We start from the raw sequence: 25,745 nt of genomic DNA on the forward strand, positions 1-25,745 counted from the left end.
CACACACACACACACACACACAAAAATCCGGTGCTTTACTTGAAACTTGATGCACTCTCCCACTGGGCCCAGGTGCATGCCTGGAGGAGGCAATGCATTAGTTGGAGGCAACTCATCCAATGTCTATATAGATTGGAAGCTTTAGTGGGGCTTTTTTGGCACTTATGTAATAGCTGCTTGACTCAGCTTTAGATACAAGTGCCAGAATGCCCTGCTGAAGCCCCTGATCTGTACAGATGCTGCGGAGCTGGGTTGAAGAAGCATGCTGCTTCTTCTGATAAGGTTGTGGGGGGGGTTTCAAAGCCAGCAAGCAGCCATTGAAGACAGTGAAGACAGATATGCTGTTCTATCTGCGTACATCCTGGCATGAATAGGCACCTCAACAGACATGTACACATTCTGTACCAACTGTACCATATCAGAGCTTTTTAAAAGATACTAAGCTACTGAACGAGACAAAGTTATTTTCAGGCTAACTCCAAATCACCTAGCTATTTGTAAACAAAGTCAAGTTTTGCGATTATTTAACTCAGTACTTAAGAGTCACAAGTTAAAAGGTCAAAGCCTCAGAGAATAAAGCCAAACAAAAGCAATTCAAAATTCCTTGCTACATTAAAAGCTACATGGTTAGGTAACATCAGGCATTCATTTCCTAATGCTTTAAGAGTCTCTTTTTGCATCTTGTAGGCTCACTAAACATTGAGGAAAGGTGATAACAATGAAAATTAGATATGTTTTCTTTAGTCACAATAAGAATCAGTTACATTAAAAAAAAAAAAAAAAAATCACACCCCATCTGTGCTGGAATGGAAAAAGGGGCACCACATTCCCAGTCAATATATAAGTTTTCTGACAGAAAAAAGAAAAACTGCCAGAAAAGAAATCTTGCACTCCTAGACCCGAGCAGTTTTGAGATCCTTTTAAAATAAACAGAAAAACACATGACATACTTCCTAGGTAGTCAACTGATTTTACAATATAGTAAAAGTGAAACCGATGCACAATGCACAGTCGTACCATGTTGTAAACTGCTCTAATCGAGGGTAAAGTTATCCCTTGAAAAATCCGTAGTAAAGGTACCACATGGCAAAGTCCCATTATACACTCTATTTTGCCTAGGGACAGAATTTACACAAACTGGTTTAAGTGATTGGAACGGGTTTAAACCTGTAACAGAACAGACGTTCAGTGCACATAAACCTCTTTCAAAATGGTCAAAATTGGTTTAAGATAAACCTGGTTGGATATAGTGTCAGATTTAACTGATTTAGGTAAAACCAGTTTATGGAACTTCTGTCCCAGATCCCTTACTGGTTCAAGTTAACTCATAGTCCCCCAGCATCCCAGGATGCTTTGCAGCTCTGGGCTATGTCATCTGTTCCAGTGGGGCAGGGGCTGCTCTGCCCCTCTGCTCCCTAGCCTGCACCCATCAGCCCATGGGGGGGGAGGAAGAGGGAGGGAAACAGACCCCCAGACCCTCCTAGCCCAGATCTAAACAGTGCCTTGGGGGGTGGGGAGGGAAAGCCCCTGTGGTGGGGGGCTTTTTGACCCTCAGCAGCTCAGCCCCGGGAGCCAATTCTCCTCCCCGCCCCCCCGGCACAACTGCTTGCTTTAGCTGCTGCCACAGGAAGGAGAGAGGAGTTCCCAAGGCCCCAGGGGTGTGGGAACCAGGGAGGTCCTGCCTCAGGGGGTCCCCTAGCCAGATGGATGCAACCCTAGGTAACCATGGGGAATTCCCCTCCTCCTTCCCAGCTGCTGAGTGCTTCAGCCACTGCCACAGAGGGAGGGAGAAGCAGTCCTCCAGGCCGGGTGCCTGCCCATGCAGCCCAGCATGGGGGCTTCCTCCAACCCCAATCCAAGGACCCCTGGCCTGGGACAGGCCCAGGGAGCTGAGGGGAATTCTTCCCCTCCCAAACCCCACAGCTGCTTGCCTTAGGAATCTCAGGGAGGGCCCAGGGCAGAGGGAAATTCTCCTGCTCCTCTGCTGCAGGTTTTGCCACAGATGCTGTGAGTCCGAGGCAAAACCAGTTGCATGGGGAAAGGGTGAATTTCCCTCAGCTCTCTGAGACTCCCAGTGTCTAAAGCAAACAGCTGCAGCTGTTGTGTTTAGGAGGGTAAGAATTCCCTTCAGCTCCCTGGGGCTGCCATGGGTTGGGGTAGGGGGAAGCCCCACCAGGCAGGGGCTCCCCAGTGCTCCCATGCTGGGCTACATGGGCAGGCATCCCACTCAGAGGACTTCTCCCTCCCTCCTGTGGCAGCCCCTGAAGCAATCAGCAGCTGGGAAGGAGAGGGGGAGACTTCCCCTCACTCCACAGAGCTGCCTGGGCTGAGGAAGCTACCTAGCTTGAACTGATTCTGCCCCAGGCATTTTGACTGTCTGTATTTAGTCACAGTGCAAGTTTCCATAATCAATTTCCTTGGGAGACAGCTATTTGCTCAATGCAAACTAATTCCCCCACTACCTATCTATGGTCAAGTGTCTACTATGAGAAACTAGCTTGGGAAAGTAGGTAATATACCTGCTCCGTACCACAGAGCGTGTTTTACTGCAGAGTAAAATGTAGATCAAATTATTTGATAGTTATAGGGTCATGCACTTGCACCATCAGAATAAGCTACTTCCTAATATTTCTCTCCAGATAAGGAAATTCTGTAGATAGACGAGAGTTCTTTATCAATTGCAAAGGGAGATTTGGATATGATTTAGAAACTTGGTGCGAAAATTCCATCTCATGTTATTACACACAGAGCCGACCCTAGGGGCAGATCAGCCTGTGCGGGGCCCCCATAACACTGTGCGGGGCCATGGTACCCCCGCAAAGGGAGGTCTCTGTGCTTCTTCCGCAGCACGGGCCTGAGTCACCAGCTCCAGTCAAGCCCTGTGGGAGGGTTCGCGGCTGCTCTGCCCGGCTCCATGGGGCCCCCACAAAGCACAGAGCCCGGGGGTGCTCACCCTGATTTGCTTTATCCTACAGATGGCTCCGATTACACAGCAGTGGCAGTGAGATTATCAGCAGCTCTAACACCATATTTTCAGAAGGATGCCATTAACCAAAAATTATACTAGTGAAATGCTGGGGGTTTAAGTTAGCTAAAATGCATTTCTCTGCTCAGTATCCTTGTCCCCAACCTAGTTAGGGGGAAGCTCCAACGCATAAAAACCAGTGCTTCTATCAACTTTCATTTTATATTTTTATTGTAAAGAGTTGGTTGTCATTAGCTCAGGAAGTTTAGGGAGGTTTGATTAGATCCAGAAGTAGCTGAAGCTACTTCTCACCATTTTTTAACTTTTGTTTCCTTGAATTAATTCAGGACACTAGCAATACAAAGAAAAAAGAAAACCACTAGTGTTCTAAAACTGCACTTGCATTTTCTATGCATCAGTAAATCCTATCAACATACACAATTATTTGCTACAGAACTGAGCAAAATTAACGCCACCTGCCACTGCATACGCTTCCTCTGGGGTGCCATGCAGGGAGCTGTAGAACAGCATTAGAAAAGGAATCCAATATAGCATGAATATTGCACAAAGTCCTACCCTCCGTCTCTTGGAAGGAATCGCTAATGACACAGACCCTACTTCAACCCTTAGTCTAGACAGCAGCTGCAAAGCAGCTATATCTTCTCCCCCTTCTCTCAGCCTTTGGATGAAGAGCCTCTCCTCCTTCGCATCTCTGAGCATTTCCTGGCACCCAGCTCAGCTTCTAGGAGGAATACCTGGCCATTAGTGTTCTTGTTGAACACAGGAACAGATAGTAATACAATAGAACTTATCAATATTTTAGTTAGTTACAAGCAGCGTTTTGTTCCAGCACTGCCTGTTGTAATTATCTTGGAATAAACATTTGCAAATGTGGCATGAATCTAAAGAGAAGACTTATATTGTATTAAAAAGCAGGAAAACCATGTGCGGGGATTAAAAGACCTTTCTAATAAAATATGGCTAAACATCAGGACACAAAAGTGTATTTATTACTGTATTCTCCAATTAACTATCTTCTGGTTCAACCCATATTAATCTTTCAACTTATGATGTACCATAAACAGAGCGCACACATAATAAAACAAAGCATACAGCAAATTCAGCACTTGAAAGGTTGTAGGCAACATTGGAAAGATTTCCACTTTAAATTCTGATATCCCATTGCTTTTTGTGCAGACTTGGGATTTCGGGGTTGTTGTTTTTTCAGGAAACCACCTGCATTTTTATATCATAATAACCCTAAAGCTTCCTTCTACTGTTTCCAAATGTGGCTTTATTTCCACAGCAATTGTCATATTTTATTTTCAAGAGTGTTTGAAAAAAACATTTACCAACAGGGGCTATAAACTATAAATTTATTATAAATATAAATTTCAATTATTTGTCTTCTCTAAATAATGTCTTAGTTTAATCATATACCACAAAAGACAATAACCTACATGATTTAATGCAACAAGAAATTGACCATATCTGTATCAAGTTAATTCACTTCAAGGACATAAATACCTGGGAAATCCTAAACATTCACAGCCACTAAGGCAGGCACGTTTGGCATGTTTTGGTATCTAGTGTGCTTTAAGTTAAGAAATTTATAAATTTGGATCATTAGAGCCACAGTAAATTACAGCACACCTCTTACAATTGGTTTACATCATTGGTTCACAACCTCAGGACTCGACCAAAATCTCAGGGTCGTGGAGGGTCCTCAGTAGGGTCACAAAGGGCCCGCACACACATGTACAGTCACACACATGGCCTGGGAGCGTTGGGTGGGCAGGCAGGTGGGGTGGGACTGCCACGCTCAAAAGGAGCAATGGCCGTTCCCCCACCCCTGCCCCCAGGCCACCACTGCCACTGCACTCTGCTCCCAGCAGCCCCTATGGCGCTAGGTCAGGAGCTCCTGGTGGTGGCCAGTTTAGGGCCACAGCAAAAAAAGGTTGGGAACCACTGGTTTACACAGATAAAGCTACATTTCAGGTAATCAGTATTGATTATTGATGTATATATTAAAAATATATTGTAACATTTAAAAGTTGTAAGAACTGTCAGGAATTGATGATTTGGCACAACCCATAGCTGAAGAACAGACATTTCCACTGCTAAATAAAGACTGTATTAACTTAAATTTGAAAAAAAGAGAAAACAAAAAATTACTATTTTTACTGTAATCAAAATACACTAAGAACATTTTAAATTTCTGTCTAAACATTTTAAAACTATTTTAATGGATTCATGATATATTTATTCAGCTCAGGCAAATCTGAGACTTGATAGCTCAACAACATTGAAAATGTACAAGTATTATTTTACGAGTAGTTTTTTAATTTAACCGACACAAGACTTTTGAATTTTTACTGTTATTCTCTTTAAATAAAATGTAATCTCATTTGGAATCAGCAAAGTAGTTAACCACATGGCTGAATTAAAGCACACTGGTCATCTGGCACAACTCGCAAGTGCCTAGTGAGACAAGTACTTAAGTCCCTTCTTTCCTGCTGTTTTCTACTCAAAGATGCTTATTTTTACACTCTCCACCCACAACTTGCAGTTATTCACTAGTTTGTCATGCACGTAAATCTCTTAGTGATCAAACTATATTCTGGCTGTGTATTATGTCTATGGCCTCCCTCTTGGCCGCCTCTTCATGAACTGCTCTACTAATACAGAACTTCAAGGACACCTATACACATGCCTCATGCCTGCTCCAATGCATACTAATTAGTATGTGTCAGAGCACACTCAGGTTAACTCCTGCACCCTCTGTGTCATGTGTATTCAGTGTCCCTGTGCTTCAAAATGGCAGTAGGGACACTTAAACTAAAGTTCGTAGAACGAGATTAGTTAAAGCATTCCCCCACTGCCATTATGAAGTGTGGGATGCTGAATACATGAGATGCTGTGAGTGCTTTAATTACAGCAGCTCCCAAGAGCCACTCTAGCTAAAGCACCACTCCCTGTACCCCCACCCTGGAGCACATGTAAAGACACCCCCTGATCTCTTTTGTAATAAACCTGTCTTCACTGCTGATTTGAGTCCTTCCTGCTTTTTAAGTCGTAACTGCTAAAAACACGGCTGATCAAATTAATATTAAAAATGTGAAGCATGAAAGAAAAAGCTCTCATAGGTAAGTTAACAGCCATCCCTCCTATGATATTACACGGATCCACCAGGATTCTTCTTAGAGTTAGGTTCATTAGCTCCCTTCAAAGATGATGGTTTGAGAATAGCTAGTAATACAAACACAGCCACGGTAAATAGATGCAAAGAACTACTGAGGAGCTCAGGATGTGTTTCAGCCTTTATTTTAAAGGGGGCTGCTTCTCCAGTCACCTGCGTGGGACTGCTGATGAACTCCAGCTGAGTGGAGAAGTGGAAACTCTTGAAGTAACAGTCAGAGTAATTAGCTGAGCAGCCCATCCTTGAATCAACAATCTACTATGAATTAAATAGGTTTTTAATCATCCCTATGCAAAACAATCTGGGTTCTACTGTAAGAGTATATTTCTGTTCATTATAAAAGACTGGGAGGCAATTTCAGTCTTCTTTCATATTTTTCTTATATCTTATTACCAGTATTATATTTCATATAATCTTTTTCTGCAGTCCCTACAGTGGCTGAATGCTCTTCCCAAAGCAGCTGTGTTGTGGAACCATTCTTGAAATAGTCATAGTCTGTGAAGCACCTTGGGAATGTCTTGAGAAGTATTAAGTTTGTTACAAATGTATTCCAATATTCTTATAAAATCTCAGCTGTGGAGCTCTGGTAAAATACTTCATACTTACCTTCTTCTAATTATATGCATGCCTTCAGAGGCTCTAGTGTAAACAGCGCCCTGAGCATATGTTAACAGAATTCTGTTGGAAGGATGATTTTCTCATTTTTCTTTCAAGTTGTGGGTTTTTACCTTTTTCTTCTGGCAAGAAATTTAATCAGTTATCTGATTTCCAAAATCCAATATTCACTATGCTGTCAGCCTAGATCATTATAAGAAAAAAGTTCAGTAAAGTTTTATACCTAGCAAACCTGGTACTTATTGCAACAAAGGAGCCATCATTACTGATCTTGTTTAAAGCTGAGTTTGTTCTGCTGTGCTTTCTTGTCCTGCATACACTGCAATCAGGCTGACAAAAAAAAAGATCCAAAACATCCAAAACAGCATGTTGTTAGGATTTGTTTCTTGTTCTGTCAGCATTTTAAGAAATCGACCTAACATATAAAATGAAGTCAGCACCACCAATAATCACCAGTTTAACCCTCTCATGGCTGATTGGGTAGAAATCTGACCCCTCATTGCATAAGTTATCAGATAAAGACATTTCAAAATGTAGCATCTTCTGTAACTTGTGTCTGCTGAGCTCTCAGTCTGTCACTGTTTTCAGAATGGGAGGGAGGAAAGGGAGTAGAGGGAGTTCAGTCTGGGGGGGGTTTCAGCCATGCACCCCCCCCAGAGGGTGGGCCAGGTATATTGGAGGCCCCCTAAGGTGGGGGGTATGCCCAATTCACCCACCCTTCAACACTGGCTGGGGAACCCCAAGAATGAGCTCTCTCCACTGCCTTTCCCTCCTCCTATTCTGAAAACAGCCAGCACTGGCAGAGAGCCTGGCCATTGCTATGGGAACCTGGCTGCCTGCTCCCAGCCATAGCTATATTCTCCTGCCCCCTGGAGCCAACAGTGAACTTCTGTTTGGTCTGGGATAACACTAACTCAGAACAGTTTGCAGAAATGGTTCTGAGTTACAGCTGAGAGCTGCACTTCTGTCTGCACCTTATGAAACAACTTTTACTAAAATATGGATAATAATGTTACTGTGCAGTACATTTGGTGAGCTTCCTGCATTGGCAATGCATGCGGGTGCACGTGCACCCCCTTCAAGCACCAGCCGCAAAACCAGAAGTGCCGGCGGATGTGTACTTCCAGTTTAGCCGCTGGCTCAGCAATTGGGTGCTGGTGCTCCCCACCCCCCGAAGTTGGCAATCTGGTGCCCCCCCAGACTTGGGAGGCACTAGTCACCCATGGCTTTCTGATCACATTACCTTTATGATTCATTGACTTGGAAATATTCAGGACTGTTCCATTTCTCTACATACACAACAAATTGAATTAACAGTTGGGAAAGGAATGAGTGAACACCACAAGCAAGAATTATAGATAATAGCCAAGTACATTCCAAATGATCCAAAAGAAGCTATTTTTAGTCACTTCCTTTTCAGCCAGCCTACCGTGGGGATCTTCTTTACTACCCAGGCCAAATCACAAGACACATTCCAACCACAAAACAACAGAAAACCCTTATGTGCGGGGTGCGAGCCAGGCTGTGGCTATAGCCCCGGTGGGTTCTATCCCCTGATGTTAAGTTGCGAGAGGGAGAGGCAGACTCACAGCGGTTCCAGAAAAAAATTTCTTTTATTTATTTAGTTGATTTCTTGCTTGCGCACCACTGATGTAAATGTGGCTGTGCAGGCAGTTACACTTGGGTCCGTCCCGGTCCGAATAAGGGACGAATGAACAAAAACAAAACCGATGGATCCGATTATTTACACACCACCGGTGTTGAATGTGGCTGCGCGTTCTGTCCTGGCTCAGGAGGGGGACGAACGAACAACAGACAAATGATGGATACGAGAAAACAAAACGATCTGTCCCGGTTCGGGTAAGGGACAGATGTAAAACAAAACAAAGGATCTCGGGTCAGGTGAGGGGCGAAAACTACAAAACGATGGACCTCCTGGGAATCAAAATGAACCAATCGGTAAACAGTTGCTCCGGAGGCCGGAGAAGCCGTGGGAAGCTGGTCAGGCCTTCCCACTGAGCTGTGGAACCTCCGGCTTCTGCCCTTGCTAGCTGACCGAGCGATGGATGCTCTGGCGTCTGCGCGCTCTCTCTCTGGCATCCGCCCCGGGTGGAAAACTCCGCCCCAGTCTTTATAGGCTAGACGACAAGCCCAACCTCAAACCCTGATTGGTCAAATTTTCCCGCCAAAACGTTTGTGGGTTTTTTTCCCCAGGGGACGGGGTTTTCCCAGCACATGGCCAGGGGCCATGTAGCAAACCAAATAGGGGCTTTCCAAACTGTGAGGAAAGAGAGTGCTTGGTGGCATCTGTTGCTAGGCAAAGCTGGCAGAGTCCAGCTGGAGCATGACACCTTATAACTAAACTCCCATTTTCTTGACCAACTATATTTTTCCATTCTTTGATTCTCTTTTTGGTCATCTAAACAAAGGGGAGAACACAACAATGGCTTCCCAACAGCACCTTCTTATATTAAGCACACCCAGGTTTGGAACCACTTCCTTTGAATGGAATGATCACTAATCAAATCACAAAGTAAATGGTAAAATTTAGATAGTTTCCATAGACTAGGAAATCTTGCACACACTTTTGAAGGTGCTAAATCTTGTCTATGTTAGGTGCCGACTTACATTTGAAATGGTGTTCAATTGTGTTGGCTTAAATTAAAAAAAAAAAAAAAAACCCTCTTTTCCTACTTAACCAAGTCTTATACTATCAAAAAGTGATTGTGTCAGCTAAAAAGCCACTCAGAATAAAATTGGAAAAAGATAAAATTTTAAAACAAAGAAAAATCTCTTAAATATCTAGTCATAGGAAACTCAAGTAACATTGCCTTGACCAATGAAAACTCCAAACAGTTATTATAACATGAACTAAAGCTTGTTGCTTTTACTCTAGTGATTCTTTACCAAATGTATAGTTACATCTCTTTCTTAAAAGGCAAAAACCCAAACATATGTGATAGCAAAAATCACTGCCATTGCTTTGCTAACCTAAAACGTGATATTTTGGATAAAATTCACGGGTCTTTTTCACGCCGCTTTTGAAGAAGGTAGAAATAGATGTTTTATTCTTAATTATAGCTATAACCTATTATTTGGATGCTAAGTACATGCTGTTGATTAAGAAATACTTTTGTAAACCAGGCATTATATATACTGTATATAGCTCCATAGCTACTTTGTAGTTTATCATTAAGTCAGGGTGGAGTTAAGATGCAATATAATTTTCGTTAGGGGAAGCCCACCCTAACATTAACAAGTGAAATGTCATTTAATAGGTCAATCCTTCTGAAATTATCTTTATGTTCTTTGTGCTGCAACTAGTACACTGCAGGCCTGGCCCATGATTAGGGCTGTGGCAATACAAATAATATCAAAATTAGGCAGAAATTGCTGTTACTTGATCATTCCCAAGAAGCATTAACTGCATGTCCCAGTAACACGTACACACACCTTTTTAATATCTCCAGCCTTTAACCCTAAGTTATTTTAAAATGATAGACTATGTAGATATGAAGTATGTTTGTGCTACTTCCCATCAGTGAAAAAAAATATATTGCCAAAATGTAATTAACTATCTGCAGGTAATTTTGATATTATTTGTATTGCCACAGCCCTAATAATGGGCCAGGCCTGCAGTGTAGTAGTCGCAGCACAAAGAACATAAAGACAAGGTCATAAGGTCTGACCTATTAAATGACATTTCACAGAGCCCAGGCCCCCTTGCCCTTTGCAGTGCCCCAGCCCCCACAGCAGCAGCAGCTGTGGGGCACTCAAGGCCCCTACATCCAGACCCCCCACGGTGCAGCACAGCCCCAGTCACCTCAGAACTGTCACTGCCTATGCTGCCTGTTGCGGGGCCAGTGTGACACAGGGCTGTGTAGTTTCAGGCAGCACCAGGGCCGCTTGGACAGTCACCTGGAATCCAGCCCCATTCGCAGGAACCATGTGTTGTGCTGGCCCGGGTCCTGCCTCCATGGAACCAGCCCAGCTCAACAGCGTGCAGGGCCCGTTGAAGCAGGACCTGTCCCAGCATGATACACAGTCCCCAGGTGACACCCCAAGGAGTCCCAGTGCTGCCTGAATCTGCATGGCCCTGCACCATGCCAAACTGTGCCAATGAGAGCTGGACTGGTTCCACAACAGGCGGCATGGGCAGCACTGGTTATGAGGCAATCGAGTCCGTGCCGTGCCGCGCCGTGCCATGGCAGGTCTGGACACAGAGGGCCCTGAGTGCCCCACAACTGCTGTTGTTGCAGGGGTGAGCTGTAGGCCCTGTGGGGAGGGGGCTGTGGGCCCTGTGAGGGGAAGCTGTGGCCCTGTAGGGGGGGCTGTCTGTGTGTTGTGCAGGAAGTGGGAGCTGCACCCCATGGGAGAGCAAGGGACCCACCCTTCCTAAGTAGCACCCCCCATACCTACAGTCCCCCACACAATCCACCCACAACATCCACATCCCCAGGCACCCCTCACCCACATACCCAGGCACAAACTCCAAACCCCCACACAAGCTCCATACCCCCCACAAACCTCACCCCCACCCACAAAATCCCCCAACTCCACCCTCCAAATTGCTTTACACTTGTAAATATATCTATAAAATATTGCCCAGCTGATCTCTCTATATATGGTGGCATTTCATTTTAATAGCAGAAGAACACTATTTTGGGTATTTTAATGAGAGAATTTGGGTTTCTTATCACAGTATTTGCAATTCGTAAACATGGAACACCAGGATCTCTGCTGGTGGGACAAGTGGCAAGACCCATGCAGAGAAGCATGTCCAGGGCCAGCACCAGGGACCCAGCTGGAGGGCAGATGAGGTGGCCATTTGGGACCAAGAGGACATATGTTCATAGTTCAAAGCAGGCCATCATAAGGAGCACATCTTCTGGGCAACAGCTGCACAGATGGCAAAGCAGGGGGATCCCATCTGGGTCTGGCAAGGGGGCAGCCTTGGGGCCACAGGTCCAAGGGAGCAGATGCTGTTGCAGGTGACAGCAGGTCACAACCAGGCAGCAGCACTGCCAGACTTCTGCAGTGGGTAGACGGCGCAGGGGCCACTCCAGGTTAGAGCTGCTTCACCAGTCCAGCTGGCACAAGGGGTACTGTCCCCAGATACCAAGCGGCCAGGCCTCAGAAGTTCCTGAGGACAAGTAGCTCTCAGCTGCTCACCAAGCCAGATTTTTATACTGCTGGGGCCAGCATATGGCTGCTGGGGCAGCATATGGATTTTTATACTACTGAGTGTTGGCCCTGGGCTCTAGCTCCCCCTGGATGTAGATCTGGGAGGAGCTGGGCAGGGTTATTTTACCCCAAGTGGCACAACTTACCCCACACCAAAGTATATGTCCAGGCATGTGCACTGAAGCAAAAATCCCTGGCTCAAATTTGTGCTGCTGTAAGTGCACGTGCCTGCATGTGTGGATGCACCCTCTGGGCACATCCACACATGCAAGCACATGCGCTTGCAGCAGCTCAAATAGAAGCAGTACAAATATGATCCGGGGCTATTTGCCTCACTGCACGTGCTCAGATATGCACTTTCTTGTGGAGCAAATTGTGCCACTTGGGGCAAAATAACCCTGTCTGGCTCCGCCCAGATCTGCACTGGTGCTGTCCCCAGCAGTATAAAAAGCTGCTCTGTCCTGGCCCCATCCGTACAAAACCTACCCTGGCAAGCAGCTCAGGGCTACTTGCTCTCAGGAGCTTCTGGGGCCAGCCAATTGATACCTGGGGACACTATACCTTGTGCCAACTGGACTGCTGCAGCAGCATCCCAAACCCATTTTTAAAAATACCCCAAAATCCATGTTCTTCCACAGTTAAAACAAAAAACCACTGTACACACACACACACTCATAGAGAGAGACAGACAGGCCGAGAAAGACAGTGATAAGTTGGGTAATGCTTTATTGGTATATTTACAACGTTAAAGCAATTTGGAAGCCTACCAGTGTCTCTATCATCATGAAAAAATACATTCTAAATACCTGTGTGTTAATCTGTGCTTTTGGTTTTCTTCACACATGATAGGTGCGTGATGAGGGGATGTGGTGTTTGCAGAAAGGGGGTGAGAAGGGTTGTGGGAGAAGGCAGGTGGGTGTGTGTGGAGGGATGTGGGTTGGCCTGTGGGTAGGAGTGGAGCAATTGCTGGGAGGACTGTGGATGTGGGTGGCCTTGTGGGGGGACTGCTCAGGAGTGGTGGGTCCCTTGGCCTCCTCAGGGTGCAGCCCCCCCATCACATAAAATGACCCCCTGCCCAGGGTCCCAGTTCCTCCTTGGAGGGCCACAGCCCCTATCCGCCACAGGGCTCCAGCCCTCATGCCCAGAGTCCCAGGCACCCTGGAGGGCACCACCCCCAGGGTCCCAGCTCCACCCTGAAGGCCCCTAGCTCCTCCCTCCCCCCCGCCCACGGCCTGCACCTAATCTTTAACAGCAGCGGCTGACCATGAGCTGAGCCCTGGCAGGTCCTGCTAGCTCTGGGCCTGCTCCTGCTGCCTGGCTAGGCTGGTCTCATGGCAACAGGACCTGGTGCGGCATGCAGGGACTGCTGGCCAGGCCCAGTCGGGTCCTGGGACCCCTCTGCAGCCCGGCCGAGCTGGGCCCATGGTGACAGGACCTGGCACAACGCGTGATCCTCACATGCAGGGTCCAGTGGTGTCCTGCTGCCCTCGGGGCTGCTCTGCCAGGTGGCAGGGGGATGTTCCCAGGGCTGTGCGGGGTGAGGACCTGGCCCAGATCCCTGAAAATCACTAATCCAGCTTTGCAGCAGAGCAGGTTGCACGGCTTCAGGAGGCATGCACAGGAGCTGTACCTTCTGGAGCCCTGTGACCCACTCTGGTGCAAAGCCGGACTAGCGAGCCACATGGGGCTGGGCCAGGTCCTCACCACCCCCACAGGCACAGGGGGTAGAGGCGGGAGCTGGCCCTGTGGCCTGGCCCAGTGACAAGACCTGGCACTGCACGCGGTCCTGCCACTGCTGTGGTGCAGATGCAGGGACATAGGTACCAAGATTCCCCCCTCCCCACCCTGGCTGCTTCAGACAGCTAGTTGGAGTTGGGGCTGGGGACAGAGCAGACTGAGTTCCAGTGCACTGCCCTGCAAGGGGGGCTAGCAGGGACCCACAAAGCAGCCTGGAATGCCAGCAGACAGCAACCTAACTCCAGTCAGGAGGGCATCTGGTACAAAAGTTCAACAGATTGGTCTAACCTAAACCTAGACCAGATTCTGCCATTTTTAAAACAGCCTACGTGCCCCAAACTTCTGTACAGCCAGTCATCAACTTATGACTTTGAGTTGTGATGAACATCACTTACAACTTTTATAAACTGACACCCCGTTTCAACGTGGGTTTCATCTTTACAACCATTGATACTGCATGCAGCTGGTAAAACAAATGGTGGAAGGAGATGGGGAAGGGAAGGAATGTCTCCCCACGGTGAGGGAGGGACTGGGGCTGGGACCCAGGCTCGGGCAAGCGCTGCCCAGCCGGGTATGGGCAGGCACGGTGGCTCCTGCTGCTGCACACTGCTTGTTCAACTGGTGGATCTCCCGCTCTGCTGCCCACCCCACCCCAATACGGGGCACACAGCAACCTCCATGCCCTCAAAGCCTGGGGTTGTGGGGAGGAGGGACAGCTCCCACCACTGCGCACCCTTGTCCGGAGGTAGTGTGGCGGTGAGAGGTCATGCATTTGCCCCCGGATCAGGATGGGGTGGGGCAGGCAGCAGAGCATGGGTTATGGGAGGGCTGCAGGCACCTGAAATTTACCGTAGCCCCCGCTGCCCACCCAGTGTATCCCCAGCCCCGCCCAGCCCACCCCATGCAGGTGTGGGGGCACATGCCCCCCCATGCCCTCCCAGACCAGTGGCAGGAACCACCAGTCAAGCTGCCAGACTAGTAGTGCATAGCGGCGGGAGCCACCACCCTCCCAGCCCCCCATGCCCCTTCCACCACTTACCAACTACACGCAGTACTGGCCATTGTAAAGGAACCAATCCCCTATTTATAACACTGTTCCTATGGGAAAATTGGTTCCGAGTCATAATGTTTCAATTTAAGATGCAGTGTTCAGGAACCGATTGTGTCATAAGTCTGAGGACTGCCTGTACTGTTAGAGGTTTAGATTGGTTTTGTGCACCAAACTTCTGTTCTGTTATAGGTTTAGAATGTAAACCAGTTACATAAACCAACTGTTTATACCGGTTTATTTGAAATGTCTCTACCTGGCCCAAAAGTTATTAAAAATATACACAAGCTTTATTACTTACCTACAAGATAAGAAATTTCAGCATCTCCCTTGCATCATAACAACTGTTTGGAGCTCTAAATGAGCACCAACTGTGAGAAACACTACCACTAATTATGGGCTCTTTATCTTTCTGACAATTCACATGGTTCAACTAATTTTAACTTATGATCAAAAACACAGAATAGTATACAATTTCTTTTGTTGGACTTTAAGAAAACCTTTGACCTGGTATCCCATGATGTCCTCATGGAAAAATTGGGGAATTGAGGCCTCAAAATTTAATGATCCGATAGCTGGGGAACTGGCTCCATGGACGGACCCAGAGAGTGACAGTTGATGGAACCAAATCAACATGGCACATGGTGACTAGTGGTGTCCCCCAAGGCTCCATTCTCGGACCTGTACTCTTCAATATGTTTATAAACAATCTGAACTCTGGTGTCAGAAGCAGACTAGCTAAGTTCCCTGATGACACCAAGCTATGGGGAAGTGCAGTCATCCTAGAGGATAGGCTGGCAATCCAGGCCAACCTTGACAGGCCTACAAAGTGGGCAGGTCAAAACCTGATGGTATTCAACACTGAGAAATGCAAGATGTTCCACCTCAAGAGGAAAAACCTACACCACACTTATAGGTTTGACAGCGCTACACTCGCTAGCACCACAACCAAAAGAGACTTGGGGGTCATGATTGACCACAAGATGAACATGAGCCACCAATGCAATGCTGCAGCCAGCAAAGCAAACAAAATGCTGGCTTGCATCTGCCGATGCATCTCAAGCAAGACCCAGGATGTCATCTTCCCACTGTACTCAGCCTTGATGAGACCACAGCTGGAATACGGTGTCTAGTTCCAGGCTCCACAATTCAGAAATAATGTGGAGAATTGTGAGAGAGTCCAGAAAGCCACACGCATAATTAGAGGACAAGAGAGCAGGCCTTATGAAGACAGGCTAAGAGACATGGGACTCTTCAGCCTGGAAAAGCATAGGTTCAGGTGTGACTTGGTGGCAGCTGTAAGTACATAAGGGGTGTGCATCAGGAACTGGGAGAAAGTCTGTTCACTAGGGCATCCCATGGGAAGACAAGGTCCAACGCTCACAAACTCCTGGAAGACCATTTTAGGCTGGACATAAGGAAAAAACTTCTTTACTGTCCGAGTCCCCAGGGCCTGGAATGGACTTCCCCCAGAGGTGGCATAAGCACATACCCCAGATACTTTCAAAAACAACACTTAAATTCTTATCTTGCTGGGATCATTTGACTCCCGCTGACTTCCTGCCCCTTGGGCAGGGGGCTGGACCTGATGATCTTGCAAAGTCCCTTCCAGACCTGTCTATGAAATCTGTGAAAATTATTTTTCTGTAGTCTAAGGGAGAAGTGGTTGATTACGGTATATTTTATCACATGCCCCAAGATCTGCTATATCCTATCTATAACAAGTAAGTTCTCCTGCTTTTATTTTTAGATATATTATTTTAATAACTTGCCACATGCATTAAAAGGTTGTGTATTCAGTCTTATATACAGCTATGTAATGACTATATATGTATATATATAGTATGTATCAAATAGAAAACTACCTTCACGTTGGAAACAAGTCAGATCTGACTACTAGCTAAGTAGGTGTTATAATCATTTTCATTTTATTATTACATGCTAATTTTCCTTGAAGGCTTTATTCCTGTACACAGCACATAAAGCATTACAGGCCAGACCTCTTTAAAATCAATGGTAATCTTTCTATTCAATCACACCCTTTCCTCAATGTAGACAGAGTTAAATGTTTGAAGGTCAGCCCTTGGGTGACTCTGAAAGAATACATGTTTATCAAAGATTCAACACCCTGACATCCTCAATTAAAATGCAAGAGCAAAGATGCACGGTTGGGTGTCCAGGCAGTTATGCAGATAATCAAGGACAAGATTTAGCAATCCTAATAGCTCCAAGTAAAATAAGTGGCAATATACTACACACCCTCCTTTGTTGCACCTCTGCTCCACACCATTTTACCATCCTGGCCCCTTTTAAAAAACTTTGAAAGCTTACAAAATACCCCCAGGAAAAAAACATTTAAAAGACTGAATTCAAATATCAGCAAGGAAAGTAACTGTTTAGTCAAATTCTCCCTTTCAAAAAGCAAGTGAAGGGATTTTGTAGATAATGTGGAAGCCTCACAAATCATAAGCTGATCTCTGCCTCAGAAATTAACTGTTTCTGTATTTCCCCAAGAGCAAGCTTTTTTTTTGTGCGTGTCCCAGCCTGTGCTAGAGTTTTTACAGTTTCCTTCAGTTTAATGAAATTAGTGACCACCTCACAATGTTTTCCTATCTTACTTATGGTACTTTTGTGCAGTGACTTATCATTGTCAGCACAAACAAAGGACTTTTTATTTTTTCTCCTTTTTTTCCTTGTTTAGAACTTCTCAATAATGTTTGGTAGACTGAAAAAAAAAAATGGTATCTGGAATGTCAACAAATGAGCCTTGCCTATGGTCCCTTAAACAATACACCATATTCCACTTCTTCAAACAGATTTTCAGTTTATTTATACACTATTCCGTATCCAACCAAAGGAAAAAAAGTAACATTAGTAGTACTTTCTGGTCACTACCACATAACTGGTTACGTTTACTTGAAATTTGAATACTTTATCTCCTCACTAATTTCTCTTTCTTTTTTTCTCTAAGCTTTGAACAAGGTCCTTGAAACATTTTAGGTTAATACCATATGCAATACTCACAGTTACTTATAACGCCTCCAAGCGGATCACCTTTGAAATCAAATTCAATATCCATGTATTTTCCCTGTAAAAACAATATATTGTAGGAATTTTAGGATTTACCAAAGCAAAATCATGCAATATCTTCTTAAACCTGGTTTGTCATTTTTATAAGTTCATAGAAATTAAGTTCTTTCTTTCAGGGCAAGCATTTCAAATTTACTAGTAGAAAAGCACAGCTTTTAAGACAGAAACATTTATGGTAATGGGCCTTAAATAACAAAGGGAGCAATTGGGCACTTCAGTTTAATAAGCTTTGTGATTCTTCAATGGCTAGGAAAAAAACTGATTATGGCTGAGACTGCCAAACACCAACTGCAGGGACACAAGGAGATTTCATAGATTTTTACAGCCATTAGAGCTGGAAGGGACCTCGGAAGATCATCGAGTCCAGTCCCAAAATATAAGAAGAAAACAATTGTTTTGGGATAATAATATGAACAGAATTATTCCTGGTTGGGAGACTGTTCAGAGGTGTGGAGCAGGGCACACAGGCGGTATTAATGCACTTTGGGATTACTCAAGGAAAGAATAGGCTCCAGTTATGCGTTGTAAGATTTTTGCATTAAAAAGAAAAATCATTCCTTATCCCAAGTACTTTCCATAGCATTCCAACACATGTTCAACTTTGTTCCATGCCTGCAAGACCCGAGATAAACACATTCCACTCTGTCCAGTTCATAAACACAGACAAAGGGAGGGGCAGCATGAGCAGAAGCAATAAACGAACTCTCAAAACCTACTGAGCAGGAGTTGGCCTTGAGAGACAGCCTTCATCCTGGATGAACGTAATCAGGGAGCCTGATAGCTCAGTAACCATTGGGCCATGTGGTATCTGATTCCTGGCACGGTTCTAAGAAAATCTAGGCAGTGCCATGTTACTCAATCACATGGACAACCTTAGAAATTATGCTAAGTGGCTGAGCAGCTGATTTTTCTCCTAATTAGTCCGAGAAAGTATATTTTGATGATCTAGACATGCCCTCTACCATTTGTGCAGCTATACAAAAGCCCACCACACACTAATCTCCATCTAAAATTTTGCTCTTATCAGTATATTTATGATAATGTCTTATACTTACAAATCTAGAAGAGTTGTCATTCCTTACAGTTTTGGCATTTCCAAAAGCTGGGAGGAAAGAAAAGGAAAACTATATAGGTAACATGGTAGAGAAGGTGAAAATACTAAATAACAAGCCACTGACAGCAGATAGCAGTTTTGCTTTTAAAAACCCATTCATACCTTGTGGAAAGCAATGCATAGACCTGTATTTGTGATATCACTATCAGTTGCTGAGGATAGGCTCCTGATATCACAAATGAAAGATGAGCTCCTAAATAATGACTGCGCACTGAACAGTTCTTGGGCATGGAGGGGAGGAGACAGGACGGGAGGATGGCCATGAGTAAAATATGAAAATGTTGCAAAGTGAAATTATAGACAAGGAGAACTGCATGTAGACTGAACAGCTACCCATGATGTTTCAGATCTTCAATTCAGATTAAATTTTTACTACCCGGACAGACTATAAATATATAAAATATTAATGTAACATATTTCTCTTTGGGGAAAGTTCAAGAAAAAGACAGCCTGTCACTTACTAAGGCTGAACACTAATATCCCATTACGCAAAAGACAAGAGATTGGCCAAAGCCAAGGACAGAGTAGATGAGACTCCAGTCTTATTCTTCATTAGAAAGTTGCCTTAGTTTCCTGGAAATCACATTTTTACATAAATTTAGCTGGCTGAACCACTAAGAACACCCTTAGTGTAGTTTAAGTGTGGCCTATTTCAGCTTAGCTTGAATCAAATTCTAATCAAATTAACCTAAACTGAATTTTTAAGTGTCCTTTGCACCCCTTTAAATTACAGTTTCGGTTAGACTGAAGCAACTTTCCTACATAGGAAGGCCTAAGAAAAGACAAACTTCTCCACTATATCAGCATAACCTAAGTCTGCTTTGTTTGCATAAGATCATAGAAAAAAAGGGCTGGAAGGGACCTCACAAAGTCATCTAGTCTGGCTCCCTGACGAACTATTCCAGTCAAGTATCTGTCCAACCTGCTTTTGAAAATTGCTACAGATGGAGATTCTACAGCTTCTGAAGGTATCCTGCTCCAATGCTTGACTACCTTCATAGTCAGAAACTTCCTTTTAATCTCCAATCTAAATTTTCCTGCTGCAGCTTAATGCTACTGCTCCCAGTCCTATTTTCTATAGCCACAAAGAAAAGCCCATCTCCCTCCTCTCTCTTCAGGTATTTGAAAACTCTAACCAAATCCCCCCTAAAGGATTTGGGGGAATTCTCTTCTCCAAACTAAATAACCCTACCATAAGCCTTTCCTCAAAAGTCATGCATTTCAGGCCACTAATCATTTGTTGCTCTCCACTGGACTTTCCAATCTTTCCACCTCTTTCTTCATGTGAAGGACTCAAAACTGTACCCAGTACTCTAGCTAAGACCTCATCGGCACCAAGTACAGCAGAAGAATCACTTCCCTTGGTTTGCAAGGGACACTCTTGTTAATGCAACCTAATATACTGTTAGCCGTTTTTGTACCAAGAGCACACTATTGGCTTATATTCATATGTAACCCCGAGGTCCTTCTCTGCTGTACCGCAGCCTAGCCGCTCACTCCCCAGTCCGTACTTGTGAATGCAATTATTCTGTCCCAAGTACAGGGCTTGGCACTTGTCCTTGCTCAATTTTATTTACTTCACTGCAGACCATTTTTCCTGACTATCCAGGACATTCTGGATCTTAGCCTTATCCCCCCAGATTATCTGCAACTTCACACAACTTGGTGTCATCCACAGATTGGCCAAGCATACACTCAATCCTGTCATGCAAATCATTAACAAGTTAAGCAATACCAGACCCAGGACAGATCCCTGGGGAACTCCAATTGATACCTCCTCCCAACTAGACATTTAGCTATTGGTGACTATTTCCTAAGCACCATGATCCAACTCCATCTACAGCACTGGTGTTTAACCTTCTCCCCTCACAGGCCAGATGGGCAGTGCCCAGGTCATCCATGGGCCAGATCCAGCCAGTAACCCTGATCCAGCACCCAGGGCAGGCACAGTTGACATCATCTGGTCACACAGAGGGGTGTGGAGGGTTAACCCAGCACCACAGTTGAAGGGGATATAGCCTGGCCCCTGTAGGGAGAGAGGGCAAAGCCCAGCCCCAACAAGGCCCCACAAGAGGAGTGGTCCAGCCCTGAGGCAGGGAGGGGGCATGGCTCAACCCCGATCCAAACCTGAGGGAAGAAGTGTGGCCCAGCTTCAACCTGCCACAGAGCCTGGAGTTATGAATTTGACCATAGGGGAGGATGACCATATTAATGACCGCTGCTCCCCCACCATATTTCCTAACCTGTGGGGAGCCCCATAGGTTAGATGGGATGGCTGTGTAGGCAATATCTGGCCCACAGGCCAGAGGCTTAGCACCCCTGATCTACATCACTTTTGTCTAGTCTGTATTTCCTTAGCCTGTTAATGAGAATGTCACAGGCGACAATGTCAGAAGCCTTGCTAAAATCTGCTGCTCTCCACAATTCACTGACTCTGTCACTTTATTAAAGAAGGAAATTGGGTTGGTCAGGCATGACATGCTCTTGGTGAATCCATGCCAACTGTTCCTGATCACCTTGTTCTCCTCTAGGTGCTTCACAAGAGATTTCTTGAGGACCTGCTCCACAATCTTTCTACGTATCGAGATTAGACGGACTGATCTCTTTTTCCCCAGAACTCCCTTCCTTCCCCTTCGTAAAGGTGGGCACTATATTGCTCCTTTTCTAATTATCCAGGACTTCATCCAACGTCCACAAGTTCTCAAAAAGGATAGCTAATATCTCTGAAATTACCTCAGCCAATTCTATCGGTACTCCTAGGATGCATCTAGCTGCTCTAAATCCTCCCTAACCTGTTCTGCCATTATTCTGTTTGACTCTTCCCTGTCTTTGCTGCCAATTACACTTGTCATCTGGCAGCTGCCCTAATTGTGAAGACTGAAGTTAAAAAAAAAAAAAAAGAATTAAATACTTGGATTGCCTTCTACTTTCTACAAGGGACCGACAGTTTCTTTGGTCTTTCTCTTCATTTTGACATACCCATAGAAGCTCTTTTTCACTGCCTTTGATGGCCCTTGCCAGTTGCATCTAAAATTGTGCATGTAGGGACAAAATCAGAAAGACCAAAGCACATGTGATACTCTTATACTCTTCTCTAGTAACATGACCAAGTTTCTACTTTTTCTCAGATATTTTTTAAGTTACAACTTGTTGAAGAGATTGCAGTCTAGCCAAGCTGGTCTTCTGTTGCATCTCCCATTCTTCTGTCATATCAGGATAGCTTGCCTCCATATCCTTAAAAGGGCCTCCTTGAAGTACAGCCAGTGATCTTGGAATCCTTTTCTCCCAACTTTCCTCTCAGTGGATCCTGTCCACCAGTTCCCTGAGTTTGCATAAAACTTGGTATAAAAGCTTATTTTTATTTTTTTTAAAAAACCTGTTCAGGTTTCCGACAATAAAAGGCATAGAGGAAAGCGCTCTCTCAGGCCTAAGCACAGTTGCTGAACCACCAGCCCACAACATACAATGTGAATTCAGAATAAATTGTGGGACAAGTTAAAATCCTAAATCACATATTTTAAGCTGTTTGCAAGAGGGGATGCTCATGCTCCTAAGAGAAAGCTATGACTGACTTATCCCCTCTTATGCTCAAGAGGGGATTCTCATGCTCTTAAGAGAAAGCTATGACTGACTTATCCCGAGATTTTTTTTATTTATATTTAATGTGCACATAAAGCTGACATTTCCGTGGGTGGAAAAATACATGTTTTTCTGCTTTGAAAAATCTGCATGGAGAAGCTATTCTGGATCAAAACTCAGGCCAAAAAGGCAAAGCTGGTTGCTCTCAAAGGCCAGGGATAAGTGAAAGAATTGTTTTAGAAACTTTATACAGTACAATAAATCATCTTTTCAACAACCATGGCTCTGAGCGGCATATTATTAAACATAAAGAGTTATTTATAACTATGCACAGATTCAAATACAAATGTTTCATTATGAAAGGAGAAAGACATTCCTCAGTTTTCTACCAAGCTCAGTGTTTCTTATGCTAATCTAGGGAAGCAGCTATAGTTAAAAACAGAGCACTCCCATAAGAAAACTTATCGAGATTAAGAATATTTCTGCTCTTTTATTTATTGTATTACAGCTCAGTTGAAATAGAACTACATACAAAGGCAGAGTCTGATCTCACATAGGCAGTTTACAGCTAAAAATATATGTAAATGCCTGCTCAGAGCTTCATCACTGCTAAACATGCAATGATATAGTGTCACATCTCAGCTCCTGAAATGCAACCCAGAACTGGATAACACAGCAACATGCAGCACAAATATCCTTTCCAAACTTACTTTAACATTTTTACTTACTTTATTTAAGAGCGAGTTTCCCAAACTATAGGACCTGACCCACAGAAGTAGAGGGACCATCAACCCCACTTGGTATCAGACACCATTTTAGCAACACTGATAGGACCACTGCCCAACAGCATGAGCCAAACCTCACCTATGACAAGACCCTACAACTGGTGCTCTCTACTCAGGAAACTCAGCAGATTTTAGCAGTCTCCAGGGAACCATTCGGCATTGGTTAGAGAACACCTGAAAGCTCCCATCAATTTTGCCCAAGTATCAAGTTTTTCTTTACAGAAATGATAAAAAATGGATTGTGTCAATCAGGAATGACTTCAGATTGTATTTCCTCCACTCAGTCTTTTGTAGAACATTATTCGTCAGCAGGACAGGCTCATCTGGCATACGTGCTCATTTAAATACTTTAGAATTTGGTTTTGCACCCTGAAACTTTATTCCTGAATGATTACCATTATAAACTGTTACCAACTCCCACATCTCTGACCTTCTCTCAGCACATTTCCTATTCTTTTCTGTTCAGAGCATTATGCCTCCCTCCCCTTCCTTTAATGTTTTTACTTACATTTGCATGCAGTTCTTTGCAACACCTTAAAAACAACAAAAGACAACACCTCTGCTTGTTGCTGAATCTCCTTCACAGACATGGAATTGCTAAGCGCACAATGAAATATCATAATTTTACAAATTCTGTATTCGGCCTGGTGATGAAGGGAAGTAATTGTGTAATTACCTATGAGACTTCCCTGTATTAACGCTTAGTTCTAGCTTACTACTCAACAGTGGGAAAGTCAATCATTGAAGCAATACAATGGATCTAGAGAAAAAATGCTTTTGGAACTAATTATAAGAGAATGGGGAAACTTCTAGTTTCCATATTGTGTATGCAAGAAAGATGGAAAACCTCATTTTTTAAAGCAAGAGGCTCAGGTTAAAATAAATCAGTAAATAGTTAAAAGAAGAGAAGAGGTTGTGCTCAAGGGGAAACAGACAAATACATGAATGTTATCACACCTTGTTATCACACTACAGAAGCAACCGAGTTAGGTCTTTTGCCCGATGCAAGGAATAGTAAGCAGGACAGAATGACAGACATGCATATGGATAGGTTTACTGCTTTCAGATCTCTTTTCTATTAAATGCTTTTGTTCCAAATAAATACTTTTAAGAAGTTAATCTGACTTCTAGATACTACAACCATGGATCACAGAAGGAAATAAACTTTAAGTACCTAATCTAAGTCAAGACGACTGAGGTAATCGCATCTGAAAGACCAGAAACTGCATCCCCATCCCCATCCCCATCCAAGGAGTGGACTTCAGCCTAGGACCCCATCCACACTCTACTCCAACATGCCTCTGTTACACAGCAAAGACCTGAGAAAGGGTACTCTTGGAAAAAACCTGGAGAGGTGCAGTTTATTAACCATGGTATGACAAGACTGACAGTTTAATCCTAATAAATGTATTTTAACTTATTATTTACTTGAACTCAGTTGTCAAAAAACAGCTGAAAAATAGGCAAATACAATATAATTGGTTTCTATATCTATTACTGGACACTTACCTTCAAGCACTGGATTTGACTGTAAAAGTTGTTCTTTTACTTGATTAACTTCAGCTCCTTTTCCACAAACAGCTGCTACATATGACATGACAAGTTTGCTGGCCTCTGCAAGGTGGCAACAAAAAATAAAAGGTCAAAATGAGAAACAGGCCTGAAGAACAGAGACACTAGGACATAAGTAAGAGAACATTTTCCACAAAAAAATACTCCCTTTCTGACCTCGTAGTCCTCACGCTCAAGAGAAATTTAAAAAACAAAAATGGGCCTAGGAGTAAAAATTCATTAGCTTACTGGACACAAAGAACCAGTGATTTAACAGACACTGATTTCAAAACCCATTATAATGCAACTGACCCCCTCTAATTTTCCTGCAGGCCACAGGTGATAACAACTCTTGAATGGTTTTGCTCTCCATTTACGGGGTTACCATTTCTACTGCATTTCTCTCATCTGTTAGTGACCTGATAATATCCCTTAATATTTGCTCAATGCAAATAATTATGATGTCATTGGGATAACGGAGACCTGGTGGGACTCCACCCATGACTGGACCTCAGGTATAGATGGCTATACCCTGTACAGGAGGGATCATGTAGATAAAAGGGGCAGGGGTGTAGCTCTCTATGTTAAGGAAAGCTACATGTCCCTGCAAGCTGATATTGGTGACCAGGGTGGACAGCTAGAGATCCTCTGGGTTAAAATTTGTGGGGAACACAACACAGGGGATGCAACGGTGGGAGTCTGCCACAGACCTCCCACTCAAAGTCCTGAGCTTGACTAGGAGCTCGCCTGGGAACTGGCTGAGGCCGCATGCTCCAGGACCACGGCTGTCATGGGGGACTTCAATTACCCAGACATCTTGTGGGAGGATCACTCAGCAAAATCCAAGCAGTCGCAAAGCTTCCTCTCATGCGTGGATG

The 25,745-nt window shown here is 44.4% G+C and overlaps 1 protein-coding gene across 6 annotated transcripts in view; it reads right to left on the bottom strand.

Moving 5' to 3' along the window:
- MYO1B (myosin IB) overlaps positions 1-25,745 on the bottom strand; it is a 183,936-nt gene that overhangs the window by 58,958 nt on the left and 99,233 nt on the right. For all 6 annotated transcript variants that reach the window (XM_019554102.1, XM_019554106.1, XM_019554104.1 and 3 more), the window contains 3 exons: positions 24,826-24,930; positions 18,894-18,940; positions 17,773-17,836 (listed from right to left, as the gene is read on the bottom strand). In XM_019554102.1, coding sequence (XP_019409647.1) covers positions 17,773-17,836; positions 18,894-18,940; positions 24,826-24,930 — 216 coding nt within the window. The remainder of the gene's footprint in view (positions 1-17,772; positions 17,837-18,893; positions 18,941-24,825; positions 24,931-25,745) is intronic.

Source organism: Crocodylus porosus, unplaced genomic scaffold, assembly GCF_001723895.1.
Source record: "Crocodylus porosus isolate Cpor-Errol unplaced genomic scaffold, CroPor_comp1, whole genome shotgun sequence".
Classification (NCBI taxonomy): Eukaryota; Metazoa; Chordata; order Crocodylia; family Crocodylidae; genus Crocodylus; species Crocodylus porosus.